We start from the raw sequence: 26,587 nt of genomic DNA, 5'->3' as shown, positions 1-26,587 counted from the left end.
GAATCCTAATTATTATCTTGGTCGGAAATTTCGCACAGCGTCCCATAATCACAATTTCCGGCTGGAAGCTTGATTGTTGCAAATCCATGGGATTTTGGACCAATAGGATTGTAGTATGATGTAAAGACACGCAATCTTAAGTTTACGCTGATCATAATAATCTAACCAGCTGAACTCAAATAATTGACGTGGCTGGTCACTGCCATGCCATTGGCTAGTGACCACCACGTCACAGTCCAGCACCAGCCGAGCCACGCCAAATTCCAGGGAGCGTGTTCAACAAGTTACTAATGGTGTCGACCTGGTCAGTCGGAAGGTCATTAGCAACAGCACGCTTGTGAAGCGGATCAGTCGCCACTGCGCCAAGCAGTGACTGTTGAGGGTCTGGAGCTCCGCTCCAACCGGAAATTCGTCCTCCTCATCCGCTATTAATGTTGACCCAGCAAGTTGAGCTAGCGAATATTCCACATCGATGCCCAATCGCTTTAAAGCCTCTTTGCCAAGCAATAATTCATCACCATCACCTTCCATAACCAAACATGGTACTGAACTGGGCCAGCAATCATTACCAATTCAAGGTCCAGCACCAGCTCCAGGAGACATATCTGGACACTTCTGTCTGCCGGAACTGCATCAACAGGCGAAGGAAGGTTGACCACTTCTACACGTGACTGGACAGCAAGCAGCGAAGTCACAATTCCTCGAGGAAAAATATTCTTGTCCGCACCTGAGTCGGGTATGTACGCCACCTCAAGTAATCCATTGATGCGCACGAGACTCCTGCCCGCACCAGATTGTACAGTCTTGAAGCGAATGGACGCATTCCGCTGTTCCTTGGCAGTGCGATACCGCTTCTGTGCCCCCTCTTTCTGCTCATCTGTCGCAGTTGGGAAATCATTCAGCCAATGGGAGCCCTTACACACCAAACACCCTTCTGTCGGGGGAGATCTAGTTGGGCGAGCAGCACGGATGTTTCGTCTGGCGGTTTGGGCTGCCTGCTTTTTCGTTGCCAACGACGCAGGCGTTGACCCATACTTAGTCGATCCCGACGTGGCTGTCTTAGCACTCGCTCTGGCCTTCTGACGATCACTCTAAGTCGCGTAGTTGTTCGACAGACGATGGAAACGTTGTTGGGCCTTCGCATGTTCCGATATCAAATCAAAGAGGGCAACGTCATCCATTTTGCCTCTCTCAGTCGATAAGTCGGGTAATCTGAGCTCTTAGCACTGAAGGCTGCAGATTTTCCACCAGTAGACGACAGCGAGCCTTCATACGACTCTTGTACGCTTCAGTACCCACATCACCGTTCGCGATTAGCCCTTGCGGGCCATTGTTCTCCACAATGCGAGAGCAGTCCTGATAGTATTGAAAGACGCGGGCGTCATAGTCATCAATTGACAGGTCCATTTTTAGCTTCTCACGGAACAAAGCCGTGACGTCTGGCACAAAATTGTTCTTGAGAGTGCGGCAACGGGTCTCGATCACCCCCAGGATGTCCGCATCTGTTACTGCCTCCGCAAGTTTCTTCAGTATGTAAGTTGCAATTGTCTTGAGAACATCGCAGCTCACAGACCCCTTTACAGTAGCTACAACATTCTCAAGTGTTTCGCCCGTCGTCGTACAGCGGTGACGAGCCTTTTCTACGTAGCGTTTCCACTCACGAAGCCATTCGAGCAAGGCAGAGTGCTCCCAGCTCCGCAGCTCGGGAGGCTTGATGGCTTCAAAGATTAGTTGAGGGATCGACATGTTCACATCACCATCGGAATCCACGTGAACCTCGTTCCCGTCATGTTGAAGCTGAAGTTGACCGCACTAAACACCCCGAACCTGATGCAAACCGCACTTAGGTGTTCTCCTTGAATCGCACTTAGCTGGCGTGGACAGCTTCCGGACAGTCAGCGACTTCCGGGACCAGCAAACTCAGCGCTCGACAGGCGCAAAGCTAGCTTTGTCGCGATAACCCGGGACTTGATACCAAGCAGGTAAGTTTATTAATGAGCTAGATTAAAATGCAGTTGAGCGTAAGCTGACACTTCTTCTGCAGCCTCAGTGCCTCCTGACGAGTTAAAATTCATGCAGCGGCGAACGCGTGCCAGCATCCAGCTGAGGCTAGCGCCGCGTGCCTTGAGGCCACTAACCAGCTATGCAGAAGCTCCCCCAGCGTGATAGGCGCATCACCACGTGCCGTGAACCCGCCAGGCCCGGACTCATCAGTTTGCACAGCTCAAGCTTGATCTTAGCCGTAATCGAGGCGACAAATAGAGTGTAAATTAAAATGGATAAGACTTACTGAGGCGAGCGGATGCGAGGTCGCGTAGCCGCAGCAAGCCCGCGCGGTATTTGCGGAGGCGGGCCTAGCGCCGAGCATTCCTGCGAGCCAAACATTGCATTTATTAGGTGTGAGAATCATTTATTGAGCAGATCCTAAAGATCGAAATGACATCCGTCCTCATTTTCCTTTGGAATGTGATGAGCAATAAACTTGGATTGGGTAAGGTCGTCGAATCCCAGTTGGGCGCTGCCTATGACTTAATGTAATTTATTATTTGATAGAAAATACGCAGTCCACATAAGTTAAGCTAGCGTGTTTAATTTCATGAGTAAAAAATGGGATGTCATTAAATATCAAGCACAAAAGAGTTGGCTCAAAGTATTTAAGTGGTGCATATATGCCACTATGCCAAACATATTTCACTACAGAACTTTAGTTTCTGGAATAACTGAGGCTTTGGAATTAGAATTTTCTTCGCCCAGAAATATATTCCGCGAAGTGTCGCGCTGTTCCACTGGAATAAAGTATTGGCATATCGATCGGTAATCCATCCGTCATTTATTTGGATTTTATCCAGACACTCGCTATTCCAGGTATTCCAGAAACGAAAGCTCCTATCCAGATAAATGACGGATATATTACCGATCGATGTGCCAATACTTTATTCCAGTGGAACAACGCGACACTTCGCTCTTCCCCTGGAATATAAATCTTGGACGAAGAAAAATGTTTCTCCAAAGCCGGGGTTTTTCCAGAAACTAAAGTTCTCTAGTATGTCACCGCACGCTCAGTCACATACCCGGCACATACTGTATGGCTGGGTCAATCATAAGCAGGCTAGCATTGGTCTCCGTGTCTGGCTGTTGCATATTATCAATTGAAGCATGACGTCTGGGAAACTGATTCTAGCAAATTTGACTGTATCGGACGAGAACAGGTTGATATCCACGCAAACCATTTTGCCTAACGAATTTTGACAAAGTTCTCTGTTATATGAGATTTAGTAAGTAATAATTGGTCAAAGATGAAGGTGCTGAGAAGCTGTGATTAATGTTTGTGAATGTTCTGGATGTACCAAAAGTCGGCCCCAGTGCGACAAACGGGTCCAGTGCGACGTTCCATCCTCCAGAGACAGATCTCTAAAAGAGGACGTAGGACGGATGTCATTAAAAGGGGTCAGCTAAAAACCTTAACGAAGTTTTAAATTTGTCTTGACTTTGACCAAAAAATGATGTCGCACTGGGCCGATTTTTACGGTATTTAGACGCTACTAATTGATATACTAGTTTTTCGTAAGCTGATCTCTGAAAATAAATCGCTCGAGACACTAAGCATTGCTTTAAAAGATAGGACATATTAATAATACTTCGACTTACAGCAAGAACGAAACCATACATCGCTGTTTGGAAATATTGTCGAGGGTATCAAATATTAACAAAGACAGATGCCAGTCAAAGAGAGATCGCGGTTTTTGATCATCTACCGGTATCACAATCATTTGTGGGAGTTTAGTCGTGACTTAATAAGTCGCACATTTGAGACGTCACTTTTAATAAAATAGGAACTTTACCAAAATTACATAACTATTAATATGGACGGTGTCTTGTACCTCTTTTAGGGTGAACGATGTGGTAACATGCCCGCAATACGGCTAACGCTATTATGATCAAATTTTTGGACCACGTTCTATTCCAGCTAAAGCCGCTGCTGGAATAACTCAGGCTTTGGAATAAGAATTTTCTTCGTCCAGAAATATATTCCACTGGAATAAATTATTGGAATATCGATCGGTAATCTATCCGTCATTTATTCAGATTTGATCCCTATTCCAAGCCTTGCGTTATTCCAAAATTAGCCCCAACAAAATTTGTCCTTAAAATGAGGACGAAATAAGACGCAAGATCGTGAAATTCCGAGTGATTTTGTCCTTAACATCTAGCGCGCCAACTCTGTCTGATATGACAGTTGAGACACCCGACGCCACTTTGTATGGAATTAAAATTTAACTTGATTATACTATTCCATTTGACGATTTTTGTCTTAAACATAAGGACAAAACACTATCCAGGAAATCATTCCAGACACCGTACGGCACAACAGCTCATGCAATAACGCGTAGGTTTAGCGAAGAGTTGCTAGCGCGGTTGTAGAGAGCTAATACAGGGATACATTTCTATATGTGCTCACAGTAACATCTACCAATACTGAGGCCAAGCAAGGCCATCAACTTCTAGTCCTCATTTTTGTCCTTAATTTTTTCTTGTTGGGGCTAACCCCAACAAAAAAAGGATTTGGAGCTATCCGACGGTTACGGAGCTATTACGGAGCGTTGCCCCCAAAAAATAGTCCTTGGAGCTCTCATAAACCCACACGGAGTAATTAAAAAACTATAGTGTCGTGGGGTTGGAGAAAGTGATATCTAATTAAAAAACCTAATAGATTTCCGTGAGGATATTTTTAAGATGCTCCAATACTAAATTGCAGTGGAGTCCTCAGGGGAAGGGGTCTATTTTTGGAGCAGTGTTTCGTAACCCTAGATTAACTCCATAACCCAAAACTACAGATCTGTATTAAGAAATATTGGAGCATCTCAAAATGCTCACAAGAAAAACAATTATGGGCTAATACATGTTTAGATTTTTGCTCAGATATTCCTTTCCAATTTTTTAAATTGACAATTGAAACTTCTAGCCAATCATATTTTGGATCGGCAGGAAAGGTTTTAACCAATCACTTTGCTTTAGTCTGGAAGACCCCCCCCGTCCCGTCGCGCGGGGGGTTCTGAGAGAACGTGAAAGTGCCGCGTGAGTCGTTTGTGATCGCACAAAGGCCACCTGGGGAGGTCACTACGCCATCGACCGGTAAGTTTTATCGCCCGCTTCCACACTCCATTTTTCTCGCCTGCCTCTGCTCCCTCGAGGCGCGTGTTGCCCGCCCTCCAAATCGCTCTGGGGGCTGCGCTGCACTTTGGCGCGCATTTTGGACGGGATCTCGTGCTCGGATCGAGGTGGGAAGCCCTGCATTGGACAGAACGACGTCTCTGCTATCGATTGAGTCCTTAATTGCGCTCCAATCGGCGCATTTTTGTCCATTCCGCACCCGATTCCCACCGCGACTCCGCGACACGTGGCCGGGGTCTATCTGAGCACACCTGGTGTGAGCTGAGCTGACGTGGAGACGTGTGTGTGTCTGTGGCTGCGCTTAGATGCAGTAGCGGCGCTACTCGGGGTGAACCACGCAGCACGTAGGGCACACCGCATGGTGGAGTTATTGTAAGAGTGATGGTCACTGATAAACTGTTATTGTATCGGTTAAATGTTGAAATCGTAACAGTTGAACACGCGATGGCGTCGGACAGCGACGGCAACACCAGCAGCGCTGTCGTCCTTAGGTCCATCCGCGACAAACTTGTAGAATATAAAGAATCTCTCTTGCGGTATGAGCTCGCCGTGTCTGCTGTGTTTTGTAACATGGATATTCTAACTGATAGAAAATATGTGCAGCCAGTTAGTGGACGAACGGGAGGCCGCACTAGCCGCCAGTAAAGCGCAGGAGCGGGAGGATGTGAAGGAGGACGGCGGTAATAGTTTAGCAGAGAAGGAGACGGCGCCAGAGCAAGATCGACACGTTGAGGCAGCCGAAGTTGAAGAGCGCAAGCCAGACAATGACGATAGCGCTGTTACAGCGCTAGAATCCGCCGCAGAGACGGAGACAGAGAGCTCTAGCGTTGTGAAAGAGTCTGTAGCGCAGGCGTCGTCTGTCGATGAGATTATCTTGAAGAAGCGACCGCTAGATGAGGCGGAGAGTGTTGTTCACGCTGAGAAGGACGCTGTGGTCGCTAAGAAAGCGAAGAGAAGCAAAGTTAAGAGTCCGCAGCAACCGCAGAAGACTGTAGAAAGCATCAATGTATTCTCGGAGGAGATAGAGAGCTCGGAACCGCAGGAAACATTGCCATTGGGGCCTCCGTACCGCGTTGTGAGGACGTCAGTGCCTCCTACCAAGTATTTAATGCAGACAAGGCGAGATGAAGAAGCTTCGAACCGTAAGGCTCTTCACCAACAGCCAGTGCTGATGGCTACATCGACACCTGCAGTTACAGATCACAGCTCTAGCAACGGATTGGCGAGTATTAAACGACCGACTTCGACGCCTCGAAGCTCGTCGCCCTCGGTGGATTCGACAAATGCAGAGTTTGAGGGGAATCTGCGCGAGTCTGTACGTCTCCATCGCGAGGTGAACAAGCGCACGTTGAGTGTGACACGGAAGAGGCAATTGCCACGACTGCCAACTCCCGCGCGTGGCAAGTCGCACTGGGACTTTTTGCTGGAGGAAATGAAGTGGATGGCGACAGATTTTGCCCAGGAACGCAATTGGAAGCGTGTGATTCAACACCGTCTAGCGGCGGATGTGATTGTGGCGCAGAAGGCGGAAAGTGTGCGTCAAGAGCACGAGAATCGTCAGATGGCGCGTGGCATTGCGTTGCAGATTTCGGCCTTTTGGCGGACGATGGAGAGGATCGCTGCGAGATCACGAGTTCGCTTTGAAGCTGCAGGTACGGATCAAGGCGAGATTGACGACCCGATGTCGGGAGATGCTGAGGATGACGGCAAGCGAAGCAAGAGCGAGGATCTGGATGTGGCTAGCACATCCGACGGTGTTTTGGCGTTGAAATACCACACTATCGAAGTCGCTCGGAGCAATGGAGCTAATGTTAAGAAGGGAGAAGCAAAGGCTGACGCAGTGTTGGCGTCAGCTAAGACACATATGACGTACATCGTGAGTGCTGGCAAACGTGCTCGCAGTGCGATGACCTCTTCGACTGCAGAAGATGCAGATAAGTCGTCGACATGGTCGCTACGTGAAGCAGCGTTCCGGGATCTACAAGCTCGGTGTACTGCTCTACAGACTACGGGAGGTCCTACCATTATTCTGGCTGCTTTCCAGCTACTGGCGTTGCGGTGGATGCTGGATTTGTATTCTAGCGGTCTCAACATTTTCCTGAATGACCAACTTGGTATGGGCAAGGCAACAACTATCGTCGCTTTCCTCAGTCTCATCGAGATCGTGTCTTCTCAGAAGCAACACGGCGACGAGACGACTGTAACTACAGAAGACCAGGTGACAGGTCCGCATCTGATAATTGTGTCGGAGGAGGAGCTGCATAAATGGCGGTATTTTCTTCGGATATGGCACCCAGGTCGGCGTATTCAGCTTTATGATGGTGTTGGTAGTACCTCGTCTTGTAGAGAACAACTGCAGCGGGAGTGGAAGAGGAAGTCTCGAGCTCAAGCACACAAGACCGAGGACGCGTTTCTTACGTACGACGACGACGACGAGCTGGACTTGGACGAACTATACGACCCTATTTACTGTGTGCTGTGCCCCGTGAGTGCATTTGCTCAAGACCGAGATGCGTTTGTGGCATTCACGAACTGGCAGATGGTCGTAGTAGAAAACGAGCATGGAGCGCAGTTTGAAGATGCGGCCTGTGTCTCAGCGCTGCAGCAACTGCGACAACGACAGCGACGAGTCTTGTGCAATGGACAGTCGCTTGAGAATTGGAAAAACACTGCACTACGACTGCAGTACGCTGAGTTTCTAGTGCGAGAAGCGTCGGATGACCATGTGACTGAACGACGCCATCGAGTGGAGAAGTGGCCAGTGCAGGAGTTGAACGTGGAGAGAGCGTCTGTGGCGGAGGTGATGCAGCTGTATGGCAAGTCATCCAGTGTCCGAGCGTCGCTGTGGAAGGCTGCATCGCAGGAGGACACTCCGCAGTACATGAATGCCTTGCTTGTGGCGTTATCTTGTCTCAGTTTGCGACGTGTACGGAGCGAAGTCGAGTCGGAACTTGGCAAGATCGACGAGATCAGCTTGAGTTGTCAACCCAGTCTGTCACAAAGGACGCAGTACCGCAACGTGTTGACTGGGTTCGCTGCTACTCTGGATACTTGTAGTGGCCGTGAAGAGCGTTTAAGTGTATGGCTGCAGCTTCTGCTTCGTCTTCGAGAGATCTGCAATTGTGTCGATCTTGTGAATGATATGGACAAGTTGGGACACGCGGATATGCGCTTGCTTACGAGTTGTTCTGCGAAACTGCAAGTGCTGGAGCCACTGCTACGTCGACTGTTGCTTCAGGAAGGCAAGAAGGTGGTGATTTACTGCCAGTTCAACGCCATGTTCCCTGTACTGGAGTTTTTCCTGTCTCTGCTAGATATCAACTACGTACGTGTGACTGGATCTGTTGCCATGCAGCGTCGTGCGCTGTGTCACTTCGCTGATCGCGCAGTGGTGCGTGTAGCACTAGCGTCTACTCGATTGTCCATGTCCAATGGGAGACGAGCAGTGTCAGTATTTGGAAGTGAAGCCATTATCGTCGTGGACGGAGACTGGAACGCTACTTGTGACGCTAAACTCCGTGCAAGTTGGGCCAAAATGGCTGTGGGTGGCGCTGATACGCTGCCAGTCTACCGATTACACTGCGAGAATACCATTGAAGCGTCGTTGTTACGTGTGGGAGCGTCGCTCACGGAGAAGGTATTCGGCGAGATGAGTCCCCAGGAACTTCTGGCTGTGCCATCGGACATGACGCCAAGCTTGACGATCGAAAAGCCGAGCTGGTGGTCTTCAACTGCCACTAGTAGCGGTGGGAACGGTTTGACGGATACGGGAGCTATGGCGAGACTTACGCAGGTAGCTCAGCAGGTGGAGAGTGATGAGAAGTATTGTGGAGATGCCAACGAGTTGGGAGCGCCGCTCATTGTGCATAATGTGGATCTGGATGCTGAAGAACATCTCTTATTGGCTAATACGGACGAGCTGACGCCTGTGGAATGGTATGCTGTTAACTACGTACACAACGTTACTGACAAGAAGCAGGAAGGAGAAGGCAAGACTGTTGAAAGCGCCGAGAGTAATGAAGAGGAGAGTGCAGCGTTTTGGAACGATAGCAACGTCTTCCTCCAGTCAGACGAGCGTTCATTCGAGAAGCTGGCAACGTTGGAAGCCAATCGTCAGTGGCAAGAAGGAGACGCCACTTCGCAGCTCTTTTTCACGCTGGATACTCGCTACAATGGCGTTGTGGACATTGCGCTTGAAAAGGTGTTTATGCAGATGCGTATGGAGGGGATGGAGACTCATTTCGACGTCTACAAACCTCCCAGAACCCTCCAATGTCGAGTGTGGCGCGTGTGTCGACCGGACGTTGGTTCGGATACGAGCAAACCAGATGACGTTCCGAGTGTCGTATCGTGTCCCAAGCACCTGTCCCCGCGCCATTGCCGGGGAAATCTAAACTGGACCAAGCTGTTGGACACGGAGACTTTTCTAAGCCCAGTAAGTCCAACAAGAAGCAACGAGCTGCTGTGGCGAGAGCTGGGATGTTTGGATTGGCGTCTGGAAGCTCAAGTACTGCTGCTGTATCCTCAGGTGTTAAACGCAAGCTGGAGTCGCAGTTGGGAGGGATCAAGTCGGCGTCTCAGAAAGAAATGCGTGTGGATTTAGAAGGCATACCGGTCCCAGATGTATCGGAGTTTGCTGACGACGATTTTTGGGGCGATACGAACTTGGATGCGCTCGATTCGGCCGAATGGGACGATCCTGCGCTTCTAAGCGGCATTCTTGGTGCTGGTGTAGGTACTGGCACTGGAGCGTCATCGACTGCTTCGTCAGGTACGGCGTCCAGCGGCACGACGACCGCTGCGAGTGCTACTGGAGCGGATGCCTCGAAGACAGGCTCGCAGAAGAGCTCCAAGAAGTCCAAGACGAGCACCGGACGAGCTCGGAAGAGCAGCATGTCGTCGGACTCTGGACGTGACGCTTGGAGTGTGCATGACGACATCATTCTCAAGAAACTCTTCGAGCTATACGGCGCCAACTGGACGCTCATCGCTCAGGTGTTTAACTCGTCCACTGCAGTCTCTCGCTTCGTGTGTAAGAAGCGGTCACCACGACAATGTTACGATCGCTATGGCAAGATTATCTCCGGTAGTCTTGCTAACACGGGTGCTTCTGTTCTGAAAGACAATAAGTTGAGCACGTTGAAAGCGCAACGTGCCGCTGCCGCTGCGAATGTGGCGGCTGCGCAACTCACGTCTGTTGTACTGGATACTCGGATCGGCTTGCCTCACAGTGAGCTGCTACTCACGTTCCCGCAATGTCACTCGTTTCCTGGATTACCACCTGCTTCCATCGTGAGTGAACTCAGCTTAGTGGAGATGACACTGGCGCAGAGAAAGAAGCTCGCTATCGATAAAAAACCCACCGGAATGGACGAACTTAAGTCGATCAAGACGTCGTTCGACGCTATCATCCAGTGTATGAAGCACAAGACGTCGCCCCCGCCGATCCCGATCCCCGTCGGAGCGACGGAATCGAGCTCGGATCTTGGGACGAAGGCGTCGCTTACAGCAGCGTCAGAGACTCCTACTACGTCAGCTCCAGTTGTTGCGACCCCTACGAAGTCAACTACCAAGAAAGCTACGGTTTCCCCGTCCGTAACAGCGAAGGCGATGTCTGTGGCGGTGCCGCCGCCGCATAAGTCGCACACGGATATGATTTCTCTTCTTCCGACGACTGTGTTGGGTCCAGACGAAGTGATTAAACGCAGTAAAGAGGCTGCTGTGGTGGCTGTACAAGCGGCAGCTGCTGTAGCTTCGGTTGGACGGGACGGGTCGCCACTTTCAGCTAGTGGTGATGCCATGCTGGGTGCTGGCTCGAACTTTGGTGCAGCCGTGAGTGGCTCGATGCCGCGACGCTCTCATGCGGCGAGTCTCACGAGTGAAATGACAGCGGTTGGCGTCCTGTCTACGTCTTCTATTGCGCCTACTGTTCCTGCGACTGGAGCTGCTACCACAGCGTCAAACACTGGAACCTGGGGAGGAAACATGGTGCAGACCAATGGATTGAACGCCAGTGCGTCCATGGAGTTGAACGCTGCCTCTGTACTCCCAGGAACAGAAGCACCGCGAGCGCCTATGCCGGTGACTACGTCGACGCTACTGCATGTACTGGACCGTATGCCCGAGATCAAGAACAAGATCCAATCGATATTGAACCGCACCGACTGCTCCGAGTCGCAGAAAGTGGCGATGATCGCGCGGTTATTGAGCAACACGAACGCTATCAACAACACGAACGCGTTGGCGTCGCCTGCATCGACTCCGAACAGCAACACGGTCTTGTCGGCGTTGACTGCCGACGCGGGCATGCTCAACTCGTCCGACATGTTGATTGACACGGACTCGCCTCTTCCAATGCCGGCGTCGCTGGATGCGTCGTCATCGTCGAATGTGACTCCTTCGTCAGGACAATTCCAGTCCCCGCCAACGTCGCAACCGTGAACCAAGTACTGTAGTTCTGTAGTTTGCGTAGTGTATCTATGTATGCTACTTCAGCATGCACAAGCTCAAACTAAAGAAAATACAAACATATAGACCGCCAAGAATGTTAAATACCCTCGTTAGACGTCGACCCACGGAAAACACCTCGACGCGATGCGCTACATGTAGGTGCAGGATGCTCTGGGCAGTGCCAAATGATGTCAGTATCTTTGGTGTATCGTCGAATCTACGGCTGTCGGTCATCACAACAGGAAGTACGTGGCAGCAGGCCGATCTTCCCATCTTTGCGGACCCGCGTAATCTGCCGGGCAAGAGCTTAACGTTGCTAGTTGAAGAAATGCAGCATGGCGTTTGAGCTGCATGTAGCGAGTAGCTTACAGTAGAGCTTCATACTTCCGAGTGTGCGTCCCTGCCCTGCTCGACAGCTTCTCGTCAACAAGGCGATTCAGTTTATTGGCGACCTTTAGCTTCGATGATTGCCAAGGTACTGAGTCAGTAACTGACTGCATCACCTCTTTGCACATCATGACGTCACGCCGGGATGACTACGATTGGCTAAAAACCGGAGAGCGACTCCGATTGGCTGTCATTTTCATGTACGCCACATAAATCTCATCCATGCACCCCGTCCATGCGCGATGGAAAAATAATCAGTTCGGATCTGCCTCCACCACTGAAACAGTTGCGCGTGACTTGGTCTCAGTATGGTGATCGACGCTCGCCACAGCTTCAGTCTTCAGTCTCCGACTTTCCAGCCGCACATCAAGTAGCTGTCTTATTCAATAACTGCCAATGGTGGACGGCCCCAAGACCAAGCGCAAGATCTCGTGGCAGGAGGTCAAGCAGCACGCGTCGTACGACAATGCGTGGATTGTCATCCACCACAAGGTCTACGACATCAGCAAATGGGACGCCCACCCGGGCGGCATGGTCATGCTCTCCCAGGCGGGTGAAGATGCCACGGATATCTTCACTGTGTGCCACCCGACGAGCTCCTGGAAGCAGCTAGAGCAGTTCTACATCGGCGACGTGGATGAGAGCACGGCGACGGTCAACGAGGACCTCTCGGAGGAGGAGAAGGCTAAGAAAGCCAAGACCGACGAGTTTATCAGCGCGTACCGTCGTCTACGTATCAAGATTAAGGGCATGGGCCTCTATGACGCCAGTATGGTCTTCTACGCGTGGAAAATCCTCAGCACGTTCGGTCTCTGGATGGCTTCTGCTGCTATCTGCTGGCACTTTGACAGTTGGCCCATGTACATGCTCGCAGCGTGTGTCATGGGTCTCTTCTGGCAGCAATCCGGCTGGCTGGCACACGACGTGCTGCACCATCAAGTGTGGGACAACCACATGATTGGCAACGTCATGGGGCGTCATTATCGGTGACGTCTGGATGGGATTCAGTGTGCAGTGTGAAGAACAAGCACAACTTCCACCACGCCGTGCCCAACATTATTGGGGACGAAAAAACAAAGTATTTGGGTGACCCGGACATCGATACCATGCCATTGTTGGCTTGGAGCAAGCACATGGCGTCGAAAGCCTACGAGTCGAGCTGGGGTCCGTTCTTTGTGGGCCACCAGGCTGTCATCTACTTTCCGTTGCTACTCTTCGCTCGCTTCAGCTGGCTGTTGCAGAGTTACTACTACGTCTTCAAAGGCTTCGCGTTCGGTAAATACGACCCCGTGGATCTTCCGAATGGCGAGAAAGTCGGCCTCATGTTGCACTACATTTGGAACGTTATGTTGCCCGTTGTCACGGGCATGTCGGTGGCTCAGGGTCTGGCCTTCTTTATGCTCGCGCAAATGTCGTGTGGCGGCTTCCTGGCTGCTGTCTTTAGTGTGGGCCACAACGGTATGTCGGTGTATGAGCGTGAAGACAAGCCCGACTTCTGGCAGTTGCAGGTCACCACTACGCGCAACATTACGCCGGGCTTCTTCATGGACTGGTTCTGTGGCGGTCTCAACTATCAGATCGAGCACCATCTGTTCCCTATGATGCCGCGTCACAACCTGCAAAAGGTTAACCCACTGGTCAAGTCGCTGTGCAAGCAGTATGACGTGCGTTTCCACGAGACGGGATTCTACCGCGGTCTCGTTGAGGTTGTGGACGAGCTGGCCGACATCAGCAAGGAATTCCTGCTCGAGTTTCCCGCCATGTAACGTGGATCACAGAGTGAGGAAGGAAGTGTTTTTCTCTTATACGACATGTTATCCGTCAGTTAAGATGAAGCTTAAACTGTATTAACATGATAACCTCCTGCGTAGCAATCAGCAAAATAACAATCCTGTCTTCAAACTTTATTATCCTGTAAAACCAGCATAACAGCATTCATTCTACAGATATCGCAGCTGTGGGCGTGGCGGGGGTGGCGCTGGTTGATTCTTCTTGACGGCATCCCCAGCATCAAACGTCAGCTGTAACGTGAAGGTTTTGCCGTCCTTGTCCCAGTTGCTGAAGAATTTGCCTTCGCTCTTGTCAACGTCGTCATTGGGGATCTTGAACGCCACCGTCTCGTACGGTTCGCACGCAAAGAGTAGATACTGCCAGCGCTTATCCGGCGCCTCCACTTTTTGCTCAAAAGCCGACATGAATCTATGACGCGGCTGTAATTTATCCGCGATTTCCGGGTATGCAATCTGGAACAGAAGGATCCTGGCGCCCGTGTCGGGATCTCGCTGTTTAGTCACCTTGTAACCGGGAAGGCCGATCTTTAACGCTCTCGGTTTGGAGGCAGCAGCCGCTGCCGCGGCCCGCGCAGCCTGGAGGTTAGCAGCGGCTGTCGAATGGGACGCATCCGCCGCTTCCTTGGCAGCACGTCGTGCTAGATTGCTCTGGTGGCGCTTGCCCTGAGTGTGGGCTAGGTAGTTGCCCTCGTTGTTGTGCAGTGTGAGACAGAGTTTGCATTCATAGGAGCCCAGGTGGTTCTTCATGAAGTACGGGTCCTTGGCCAGATCTACTGTCTCCAGCGCCAGCTTGCGCAGGCGCTCGCGGCGGTCTACATTGCTTTGCGAGTCCGACGCTACACCACCGGAGCCGGGCTTGGAGCCTACGCGGTTCTGGAAGTCCATGGTAGAGTTGGGTAATGAATGAGCTGTAGCCAATAGAATGGGAGGACCAAATTCTGGTATTTTCAAATATATTTTCCATTTCAGCTTTAATTTTCTTACTAACGATACTGGTACAGTACTACAGTACCCCCGTTTTCGCGGTGGTGGACCATATAGGATTTGAGAATAAATCAGATTTTAGCTTACAGTTTTTGGTAATTTGGATTCAGGATCATCACATCCGAAAGTTTATCAAAGGTTCAAGGGCGCGAAAAGGGGGTGCAGAACTGTTTAAAAAAAACGAGTCTCGACAGCTTTGTTTACAGACCTCTTTATAGTTATTAAGATCTACAAATACGATAATAGTGATATTCTAGCACAACACCTAGCCGTGTAAGAAAAACTGAAAAAAGTAAATTTTCTAAAAAAAAAACATCTCCAAGCATTTGTAAGCACTATTTTCTTTCGTACACCCAAGGTTCTATAAGTTTGTACCCATGCCAAACCTTTACTTGGAGTGAAACCTGTGAATTTCATACAAATTGGTAGAAAAATAAAACCTTCTCATTTGAAATTTGTAACGAATCGATACCTACTATTGGTGTGGGCACATAATCTCAAATTTATCCCTATTGGGCCTCTTCACCTAAGCTTTGAATCTGGAACCTTGAAAAAAGTTCGAAGGACCGCGTTTTCGCGATGATTTCACACAATCATTATCTGGAACCTCGAATATATGTTGTGACGGCTCGTGTATAAATAAATAACGGTGCTACTCTTTAAAAATCGCTGGATACAAATCGAGGCTATCATGCACGAGCAAGCTCTGGTAACACTCCTGCTTCTGGAATCGATGGCACCCGTCGTAGTAGGAGGGGGGCAATCTATTATGCTTCTCCAAGATTCGTTTAATGTGGAAATGGAGGTGATAGACACATACGCTGAGCCTGAAGATCGGGAAATTCTTGTTAAAGAGAGAAGCTTACATTGGGCAAAAATGTTGTTTTCTTCCCGAGCATTTTTCAACAGTAGTATGCGTAACCTGTTTCGTATGGATGCTATCAGTTTTGAGTCTCTCGCTCAAATTGTCTGTTCTAGACTCGCTCCGGTTCGACAGACCGCCGACGCTGTATTGCCGCATATGCGCTTGGCAATTTTTCTGTTTCTCTGTCCGCAAGGGGTGACTCTACAAAGCACCGCTGACCGGTTTCGGGGTGGGGCCATCGACAGTGTTCGGAATTATGAGAGAAGCTGTCAAGGTTGTGTGTCGTGAGCTGCAGTCGCTGGTCTCGTTCCCTCCGTTTGAGGCGTGCGCATCCCGATTTGAAGAACAATGCGGTATTCCGCAGATTATAGGCTGTATTGATGGATCTCACATACCAATTTGTCGACCAAGTGTTAATGGGGATATGTATTACAATCGCAAGTGCTGGTAGCTTGAAATATTACAAGCAGTTGTGGATTGGAGGGGTCGATTCTGCAAATGGCCGGGTCGCGTTGGCGACAGTCGTGTATTCAGAAAAAGTGCTTTAGCACTTTCATTCCCTGAAGTTTCTGCCGCATCAAAGGCAGTGACGATCGCAACAGGAGAAGGTAGTTATGCGAAGCTGCCTTTTCTTCTTCTTGGGGACTCGGGCTACCAGAATACAAACTACCTTGTGACGACATTCGAGTTAGCTGACACCGTGGATCCTGTGTCCAGCTCGACAAATCTCTTTTTTGTAAGGGAGCCTCCCTATAAAGTGCAAAAACGCGAGCGTTAGCACATTCTTGCTATCTTGAAGCATGTTTTGCAACCTGTGCGAAAACCGCACCGTCAAATAATAAAAATTGACTGCGTTATGGGCACTCGACGAGGTGGCCGTATAACTACGTCCAGGAGTGTATGACACGACCTTGTGAGATTCATGCCACAGGCGGAGAAGTTATTTACGACGGGATAGATTACGGAAACATTACAAACTTATATCATCTGTGGCTGGGAAGAGTCAACTGCCAGAAGAGCATTTGCAAAGGGGAGCGCAACAGCACGATGTGTCCGCACCATCGGCTGCTGAGGCGGGGTAGCTGCAGACACGGTGAAGGCTCGGAAGTCCATGTGGACGAGTAGCGAGGTAGCAGTCTGTCCAGGTGCGGACGAGACCCGATGACGGCAGTACGTATGTTGTGCGTATGCTATCCCGAAAGGCTGAAGCGTATAGTACTCTTACGAATAGATACAAATGAAACAAAGAGAGCTACTACGGATGGAGGGCAAGAAGATCCGACTCCACCTTACACTATGTGTGTGCGTAGAGACGTATGGGAAGGAAGGGGGGAGGATTACCTCACGCAAGGAGCTGTTGGTGAGACCTAGACGGGATATTACACCGATCCGGGCACGCGAGAGCGACAAGATGCGTTGAATAATGTATATACTTGACTTTTAATTTTTGTGGGACTATTAGAATACTAATTGGTGCCCTATCAGGCTCACCATTCCCAACATTACCCTTGGCTCACACCGGAAAGATTCGTCAGATTACTCCTCATGAACGCTTCCATTAACTTTCCAATACAACTCTTTAATACTACATAATAAAACCATTAGCTACAGCCGAGTACGTCGGTTTCTGTGTAGCTGCACTTAACGCGACAGCTCAATTGGTTTCACAGCTAAGTGCTGTCAGCTGGGCTGATACGACGCTATTTTTCACGACACGTGACAACACTCGCGTACACTCGGCGGACTTGTCTGCACATTTGCAGAGCTGAGAGCACTACATGTATATGTATCCAGCCACACGCTGGGGCTGAAGCTCAGCACAAAGTTTGAGCATAGTTTGAGTCTCAAACTGTGTCTTAACCCTTGAGTCTATATCGAAACAACAACACAAACTTCGCTGTAGCGCGATGGCTGGCAACCAAGGAGATGCACCCTAACAATGCTCATTAAAACATCAGATAGGAAGTTGACCCTAGATTCCATCAGAATCCCCGGCCGTCGCAGAACTCTCTATTCGCGTCCTGTATTCTACAGGATAGCCAAAATCTTATCCTGTATAATACAGGATAAATATTGGTCAATACTCAAATCAAGTCATGTATACAATTTTTAGTAATACGAAATGATTTGAAGGCCAGACGATTGTTGCTAACCTCAGAGGGTATTATTCGTGGCCACTGTTTTTCATGATTTTCAGATTTAGTGATTTCGCGCGTGTCCAAGGTTTCGCGTCATTTGCGAATCGGACGGACGGACAGCAGTAGCCAAAGCTGGATGGCAAAACGCAAGCGAATTAAGTCGCTTACTTGGGGAAGACTATGAACCAAACTCAAGAAACTTGGATGAAGGTTTGAGCGCCCAAAAGGGCTTGCAACTGAGAATCGCTACTTTACACCTGCAGGGTGGGAGAAACGACCACACGCAGCCCACCTTGTCGACTATTATGAGGGTCCCGATGAAGTATGGAAGCATTTGCCTGAAGATGGTACGTCCTACAGTTCGTATTATACTAATGTTGAAGAGACTAACTGTGATGTAGTGTTGTATGACGACGCTGCCGTTGCTGCTGAAGCGTCAGTCCCAGCATCACCCGCTCGCCCGCCCGCAGTCCAATCCGACACATCGCCAGCCAAATGCCCAGCCAGCACTCATGCTAAGGCTCTGGCCAAGTCACCCGCTCCGTCTCCCGGCCAGTCTCCCGCCAAGTCGCCTGCCAAGTCTCACACTAAACCGCCAGCAAAGGCGCCCCCCAAAACGCCGGTGAGAACACCCCCTAAGAAGCGCGCAAGGAAGGCGGTTGCGTCGAGAACACCGTCACCACAGCGATCGCCACGTGTACCAGCACCGACACGTGTACAACCACCCCGAAGCACGCGCCTAGTGGCTGAAACGGTAGATATATCGGTTGGCAATGACCGGATGAGTTCTGGTGACGAAGATGACTTCGCCATAGACGACGACTTTGCTGTATCCGATGTCGAAGCCTCCAGTGAAAGTTTCAGTAGCGAAGATGAAGCGACGAGTGATGAAGAGGACGCGTTAAATCGCTCTGCTGGGACCCCCTTTGACAGACCAAGGAGCAATTGAGTGAACACGCAAAAACTGGCTGAAAGACCTTTTTCGAAGACAAATGCAAGTACAAACCTGTATGATACAGGATGTCATTTTCTGAACCGTAACGGAATCCTGTATCAGACACTAATTATATGTTTTCGATGCCTGATGTAGGTACTTCTCTGCAGTTACCTGCTGCCGATCTAGCACGTGCTATCGCCCCTCCACCCAGCTCGCTCAAGCACTGGGATGCAACCTGGAAGAGTTATTCTTTTTGTTCCTACCCAAAGAGATGTGGCTTGCTATTGCTACCGAGTCAAACCGATATCAGCTCCAGTACCGGGAGCAGGCGGCGGAAGAGATCATGGCTCGCCAACAACGCATCAAGGACAGACGACCGGCGTACAAGATGAAGACACTGTAGCAAGTTCAGAAAGAGCAGAGAGCGTTCAAATCTATTCAAGCCCACGAGTTGGTGAACTTCATTGGGCTACTCTGTGCCCGTACCCTGTGTCCTCACAAAGAAAAGCTGTCAAAGCACTGGGCAGTGGATGCTCAAGGTGCGGTTCCCAAAGGAACATTTGGGCGTTACATGGCAAGAAAGCGATTCGAAGAAATCGTGCACTTCTTGCACTTTAGTGACAACAGTCATCCTGATGCGGTCAAGTACAAGACGTGGAAGATCAAGCCTATCGCCGACACAATCAACACAACATTCAAGCTGGGGATGACGGTGGGTCAACGAATTGCCTTCGACGAAGGAACGATACCTATGAGGAGCAAGTACAGCCCAATGCGCCAGTATCTTCGAGGGAAGCCCCACCCATGGGGTACGACGTGCTTCTTGACGTGTGACGCTCATACCGGCTACTGCTACAGGTATGGGTGTTATGTTCGTGTATGATACAGGAAAAAACCTCACGCCTTTTAGTTTTATCCTGTATAGGGCCGAAATTTATCAAGGAAAGGCTGAAACAGACAGCGCGGATCTGAACCAAGCCCCCAACGCCGTGTTGCGCAATGTTGATGCAGTCCTCAACGGCCTATCCAAGAAACGGCTCATTATCACGGATCGGTTCTACTCAAGCGTACTGCTGTCTTCGATTCTGCTGCAGCGTGGACTCTACCATGTTGGTACAACTCAAACCAACCGACGTGGTTACTGCAAAGCTATCCCGCATAAGAATGCGAAGCGACCCAAAAGTATGGCACGAGGGTCATCGTATCGCGCATTCCAAGGAGGAACCCAGCATGATTGCGGTGTCGTGGATGGACAACCGTCCCGTACACTTCATCTCCACGGGCTGCAGCACGGAACCAGCAACTCTGTCGAGGCGTGAGGGCTCCACAGCTGTCGATGTACCAGCACCGTGCCTTGTCAAGGAGTATCAAGACGGCATAGGAGGGGCTGACGTACACGATCAATTGCGGCTACAGAGATACTCAATTCAGGTCCGTTTTTCTCGCATTACACTTACCTTGTATAATCCACGATCAACTAAACTACATCTAACTTTATCCTGTATTGTTCAGGGTGCCATGAAAATGCGGAAGTACTACCACACTATCTTCCTTGGGCTTGTTGGCATGGCTCTGATCAACGCATTCATCATCTTTCGCCGCGTGCAAGGTGATCGCACATCTGGCTCAACTCAACCAACGCATGCGCACTTTATGCGAGTAATGCAGATGTCCCTGCTGGTTGTTGGCGCATCAGATTTCGAAGGTGACTTATCGATTCGCGCGCTGACTGACACGCCGGTACCCCCTTCGCCGACTCCGAGATACAGACTATCGACAAGCCATACAAATAAGCAAGTCGAAGTGTACCGTACGACGCGAGGCAAGAACGGCAACGAATCGAGAAAGCGTCGACAGTACGCTTGCAAGGTATGCTCATTACTGCGACGGACGAGGAATCCGTGGGAAACTACTTTCTATTGCGTTGAGTGTACCGAGACAAGATTCGCGGGGACACCTGACAACAGCTCAAGTGCTAAGGGCAAGATCTATTTATGTCAAAAGGTGCGACAGCACGATCCGACTGCGGCGACAAACTCTGCCACCTGCAGCCAAATTTGGCACGAGCTTTGGGGAGGCGGCGCTAACATTCCACCAGGGTTGAAGACGATCAGGCTGCGTGCTCCAGCAGGTCAAGGAGCGCAGGCATCCGACAGAGACGATAATGTCCCTAATGATAGCTGTAGCGCCAGGTTGGGAAGTGATGGAGGGTCGCAAACGGATGGCGGCGTGGAGACCCCAGTGATCTAATCAAATTAATGTATGTATACTTGTGAATGAAGGTAGTTGTAAATTTCGACTTTTTTTCTCTACGATTACATGAACTGTAGCTGGGAAATACAGGATACACCATCACATCTCCTCAAAATACACTGTACTGTTCACGATAGATACCCAAAAATGATTGTGATCCTCACAATCCTCACAAAAACTCCGCAATAGTTAAGCCAAGTCATTTCGTTATCCTGTATAATACAGGATAACTTGGGCCCAAAAACGCGGGCTAGAGGGGTTAAATGCGAGCTTTATAAATTTGTCGAGAAGATTGTCAACCACTTGGCGATATGGCATCGATATTACTTTTGCGTTTAGGAGCGCAAAAAGGGTTTTGGAAGAGGAACGAGAATTAAATATATCAGGAAATTCTTAAAGTCAAAAAGAATTTCTTAAACCCCTCCATCTCATCCGGGACATAGCGCTAGGAAGTAATCCAGGATGTCTAGCAGCTCTCCGAGTACTGCCCTTCGTGCGTGTATCTTTTCAGCTTGATTGTTTAGCCAGATCACTCGCAAATTAGGTCACAGCTGGGGGAGGAGGGAGTGCAGAAATTAAGATGGCTAGAAAGTTCTCCTGGCGAGCGCAAATATTCTCGGCAAAATATCGCTTGTCTCTCTTCTCGTATATGTCTTTTAAGCAGCAGCGATGCAATACAGACCTTAATGGAACATGCTGGCCTTGGTGCAACGCCTAGTTGTTTCTTCAAATTACGTGCGAGTAGAGGAGGACGGACGCCTTAATCTTGACTGGATTTTGAGCTTGCAAATACAATTGTGGCAGTCTTGCTGACCGGGACTTCTATTAGAGAGACTAAACATATCTCTTTTAAGCTCCGATTGGAGATTGTCATGTGTCCTCGTTTCTTGGTTCCATAAAAACGCAACGAAGGCATGTGGGAACGTGTTTATACACGGAAGCCCATAACAAATTTATTGAACAAACGGTGTGGTTGACAGCACTTGAAGAGCTGATCAGCCGTAGTGATTTGGGAGCACATATGGAATACAAATATTGCACTTTACAGATACGATACGAAATGTTTTCACATACGAAAAGGACGATAGTGTTGGAATGAATATTGGCGAAGCACCATGAGTGCAGATGTAATGCATTGGTCGAGTACAGCCGTTGGTGAAGTTGAAGACCAACGAACTATGGGACTCTGCGTATAAGGATAAGCGCAGCAGTGCGTCGGAGCATAATGAAGTCAAGTGAAGTGGGTGGCAGCTTGAGAAGTTGTTCAAGCCCGCTTAAGACGAATGTTGGAGCTTCGAGGCAAACAGCGCTAATGAGTTTTTCGATCTTACTTTCCATTTTCTCTTCTAAGTGTGTGGTCGTGGTCATACGAACTAAAGTGCATATTCCCATAGGGTTCTGAGCCCAAGTACTACGGAGTTTCTGCTGCACTAGTAGTGGTTCAAGATGACACAGCCACTCAAGTACACTGCTGAAGGGATACCCAATAATTGGGATGGAAAAGACTGGGCGACCAACAAATGGGCGATGAACGCTGTTTTTCGGGAGAAGACACTCACGAACGTTGTGGAAGGGACGATACCAGATCGATGCTTTCAAGTGCTGAGCGTGAGGAAGAGTTCGATCTTAATCAGATGAAGATCACGCGCATGGTAGGAACGTCAGTACCACCCGACATCTTACACCAGATTCGGGACAAAACTACTGGATCAGAGATGTGGAAGGCCTTGAGTGATTTGTTCGAGGGCACATCGAACAAGGCGGTAATGGCCCATCACATTCGCTGTCTTCGAAATGAGCTTTGACACACTAAGCTGAGCTCTATTGGAGAAGTGAATATGCACCTAAGTAAAATGTTTAATATGCGGACTGAGTTGGCTTCATTGCAGTATACTGTGGAGGATATTGACACGGTGGAGATGCTGCTTGAAAGTTTGCCAAACCAACTTGAGCTCGAGAACATGAAGGCTGCTATTCAGTATAATCCGAATTATGGTGCCTTCACTCCAGATAGTGTCCGCGCTATGATTCGTGCTGCTGATTCCAGACAAAAGGAGTTCCGGAATAGAAATAACGGACAACGTGGTAATCCGAAGCATGATGGTAATATTGGCGGAGCTAAGGACAACAGTGCAAAGAATAATCGATCGCTGCAGGAGACGTCTAAAGACTTCAAAAGGCAGAAAAAGTGTCACATCTGCGAGAGTACGAAGCATCTGAAGGCCGATTGTCCTGAGCGTGCGGGGGTTCATAATGGTGGAGGACCTACTGCTAATGAGCAAAAGCGAAAACCTCGTGGGAATGTGACTATTCGCCGGAGTGAGGACGCGCAACAGCATTCAGAACGTGGAGACGTGGAAGTCGGAGTAGTAACCGGTGCACTGGATGCCATGATGATCGACGCTAGAATAGAAGAAGCGGTTAGTGATGCTAGCCAGCCCCATTCGGGCGAAAATGCAATTCGAGAGGTGCATGAAGCTCATGAGAGCCAAGGTCCGGCGAACACCAATAATGGCTGGTGGTATTTCGACACAGCGCAAACATTCATTTGACTGGTAATCAATCATATTACGTGGCATTCACGAAAGATACCAGTCCATCACAGAGTGTTCATGGGGCTACCACAGCACTTGCATCGAGGATTGCCGGTGTTGGCACAGTTGCTATTGTCTCCGAAGCTGACGGGGAACCGGTAGTGGTGTACCTCAATGATGTTTTCTATGTACCTGGAGCAGAACATGGGCTTCTATCTTCTGGTCTCGCTGCTGAGCAGGGCTTTGATTTTGATTATGATCGTGAGACCATGAACTTCAGGGTGATGGATGAGGGGAGAACAGTGATTGTGGCAACACCACAGGAATCTACCTGGGGCTTCTTGGTGACTCATCTGTCAAATAAAGGGATTGCAGGTCCTCAAGATCGACCTTTTTGTAACTTCACAGCGGCCGAGGGAGTTGCATCGTTGACGTTGTGGCATGAGCGATTGGCTCACACATGTCCACAATATCTGAAGACGATAGTGAACAGAGGGCTTGTGCGTGGCATGTTGTTACGACAACGACAGCTGGGCGTTTGTGATGCCTGTCACATTGATAAATAGAAGAAGAAACAGCATCGTAAGAAGATCGATCGCGAGATCAAGGTACCGAATCAGATGGTATACGTCGATCTTCTGATTCCAAGCAAAGCTAATGGAACTAGGCTCGAAGCCGTCCTTGTGATCCTGGATGGTTACTCGCGCTTTGTCAAAGTGCACATGTTGACTAGCAAATCAAGCTGTGGTATTAACCGCCACATCAAGGAGTATGTGTTGTGGGCAGAGCGTCAAGCGGGGAGACAACAAAGTGAATTGGAGAAGGTGACATACAAGGTTCAGAGGATTTTGACGGACAAAGGTGGTGAGTTTGTCAACGGTGAAATGGAGAGTTGGTACAAAGCACACGGTATCGAGCACGTTCTCGTCGGTCCGAAGAGCTCTCAATTGAATCTATGTGAGCGTACTCACCAGTCGCTCATTGGTATGACCAAAACCACCATGCATCAGTCTGGTTTTTCCAAGAGTATGTGGCCGGAGGCTCTGAGCAACGCTGTCTACATAAAGAATCGAGTATTCAACAAAGGAACTCGAGGGATACCGTTCGAGATGATGCTCGGGAGTAAACCTGATCTACTTTATATCCGTAACTTCGGAGCACTGGCTTACGAACACGTACCTATGACCCCTGGACGCAAGAAACACCACGATAATACAAAACTAGGATTTTTTCTCGGCTATGCTAAAGATGTCGTGGGGTGTAAAGTGCTCTTTCCAGATGAACGAACAGCAAAGTTTGTGGCTGATTTACGAGTATCTGATGACGGGATGTATCGAGATCGTCACAATGCGTCTATGGATGACTCTGACCTAGAGTCACTACACTTTGAGCAGTTCAGTGAGATGAATGTGTCCTCGGAGAGTACTACAGATGTGTCCAACATGCGAACCTCGGCAGTTTCGTCCGATATGAGTGAGGCTGAGACCCAAGAAACCATGGATCTTGAGGTGAGCAAAGCGGACGAAGCCTCTGAGATTGACCATCTGGGTACAGCAGTATCGGAAGTACACGAAGGGGACGCGTATACTGAGATGTATACAGGGCCTGTATGAAGTGAGTACATAGAAGCATATGAAGGACATGTCACTCCAGATAATGATCCACAGGCGGTTGTGGAGACGAATTCACGCGGTGACAAGGTATCGAACACGCCGGATGAGAGTACGATGAATGTGCAGAGCACTGAGCAGCTCCAGGCGCATTCGCAGGAAAGCATTAGATCAGCATATGGGGAGGTAGTCTCGAATGCTCATCTGCCTAGTGATGGCAACGAATCAGTGGCTGCAGTGTGCGGATCAATTGCAGATGATGAGGAAACATCTAGTTTCGATATTGTGCCTGAAGATGCCGCCAACAGGGACGATATTACAGTGGCCAGCTCGATTGGATCGCTAGGTCATGAGGAGAATACTGAGATACAAAAGATGAACAATGACCTGGATGATGCAATCGGGATCCGTGAAGTTATGGATATAAGTCCACTCTATCACCAGCAAACCGGAAAATGCGTTGGTCGTGATGAGACTTATTCGGAAGAGTTGCGTGTTGAGCGTCATGCTGACAAACCGGAAGCGAAACGCACACGTACAGGACTTCGCGAATATTACGAACGACGTCGGCCTGCGTACCTGAATGACTATGTCGTGAATGCAACCCAGCGTACATCTCGGATCAAGGATTCGAGCGGTCAGTATATCAAAGCTAGCGCTGTGAAGATTCCTCAAAATAGGCGCGAAGCAAGACGATCTAAGTTTGCAGGCTTGTGGGGACTAGCAGAAGTTGATGAGATAACCGCGTTGAGAGCGAAGGGTGTCATTGTGGAGATACCAAGCTCGGAAGTTCCCGAAGGCGCCAAGATACTTACTACTGGATGGGTCTATGCCCTTAAATCAGATCACGAAGGGTATGTAATTCGCTTCAAGGCGAGAATTGTGGCATTCGCCAACCACTAGCGACCAGGGATTGACTTTTGTGAGACCTTTTCGCCGGTGGCTCGTATGTCGTCGTTTCGATTGCTAGTGGCTCTGGCTGCGGCATTGCATTTGCAGTTGTACGGCGCGGATATCAACACCGCATATCTGAATGCGCTGCTAGGATTACGATAATATCTAAGATCAATCGACGGCTTTCCATGTGCAGTTGACGGACATGCTTACATGGTAGTAAATGCATTGTATGGACTACGGCAATCTGGTCGAGAGTGGAACTCTCTCTGAACCAATGGCTACTTGAGCGTGGCTTTCAGCAATCAATGACCGAACCATGTCTGTATTATTGCTTAAATGATAGCACCGTCATGCTGATCCTAGTCTACGTGGATGACATTATGGTGGCTACGAACGATGAGGAGGCCAAGGAGAAATTGTTCGAAGACCTGGATATGGCTTATGGCATCAAAGATCAAGGTTTGCTGACTCAATATTTGGGCATTGAGGTAACTCAAAGCTCAAAGAGCATCACGATTGAACAGAGCAAGTATGCACGTGAGGTGTTGGAGACATTCGGATATGATCAGG

At 49.3% G+C, this 26,587-nt stretch overlaps 5 protein-coding genes across 5 annotated transcripts; 3 read left to right on the top strand and 2 right to left on the bottom strand.

Annotated features, from left to right (window-relative positions):
* Nucleotides 1–229: 229 nt before the first annotated feature.
* Nucleotides 230–1,746, bottom strand: PITG_05129 (uncharacterized protein; the record flags this gene model as incomplete). The annotated part of the gene is made up of 5 exons (XM_002998783.1): nt 230–301; nt 334–425; nt 728–877; nt 1,305–1,502; nt 1,662–1,746. 5 exons carry the CDS (start codon nt 1,744–1,746, stop codon nt 230–232), a joined length of 597 nt encoding a protein of 198 aa, XP_002998829.1.
* A 4,534-nt stretch (nt 1,747–6,280) lies between these two features.
* On the top strand, nt 6,281–11,613 carry PITG_05128 (uncharacterized protein; the record flags this gene model as incomplete). The annotated part of the gene is made up of 3 exons (XM_002998782.1): nt 6,281–9,446; nt 9,493–9,522; nt 9,701–11,613. The coding sequence occupies 3 exons, from the start codon at nt 6,281–6,283 to the stop codon at nt 11,611–11,613; spliced, it is 5,109 nt and encodes a 1,702-aa protein (XP_002998828.1).
* Nucleotides 11,614–12,362: 749 nt separating this feature from the next.
* Nucleotides 12,363–13,783, top strand: PITG_05127 (fatty acid desaturase, putative; the record flags this gene model as incomplete). Its single annotated transcript, XM_002998781.1, has 2 exons — nt 12,363–12,995; nt 13,025–13,783. 2 exons carry the CDS (start codon nt 12,406–12,408, stop codon nt 13,773–13,775), a joined length of 1,341 nt encoding a protein of 446 aa, XP_002998827.1.
* Nucleotides 13,784–13,949: 166 nt separating this feature from the next.
* PITG_05126 (splicing factor 3A subunit, putative) lies at nt 13,950–14,684 on the bottom strand (the record flags this gene model as incomplete). The annotated part of the gene is made up of 1 exon (XM_002998780.1): nt 13,950–14,684. The coding sequence occupies one exon, from the start codon at nt 14,682–14,684 to the stop codon at nt 13,950–13,952; it is 735 nt and encodes a 244-aa protein (XP_002998826.1).
* Nucleotides 14,685–18,103: 3,419 nt separating this feature from the next.
* Nucleotides 18,104–18,735, top strand: PITG_05125 (uncharacterized protein; the record flags this gene model as incomplete). Its single annotated transcript, XM_002998779.1, has 2 exons — nt 18,104–18,149; nt 18,188–18,735. 2 exons carry the CDS (start codon nt 18,104–18,106, stop codon nt 18,733–18,735), a joined length of 594 nt encoding a protein of 197 aa, XP_002998825.1.
* Nucleotides 18,736–26,587: the final 7,852 nt, after the last annotated feature.

The sequence above is a fragment of the Phytophthora infestans genome, genomic scaffold (assembly GCF_000142945.1).
Source record: "Phytophthora infestans T30-4 supercont1.7 genomic scaffold, whole genome shotgun sequence".
NCBI lineage: Eukaryota > Oomycota > Peronosporomycetes > Peronosporales > Peronosporaceae > Phytophthora > Phytophthora infestans.
The sequence above is the reverse complement of the archived record's forward strand: the minus strand, read 5'-3'. Positions and strand labels throughout refer to the sequence as shown.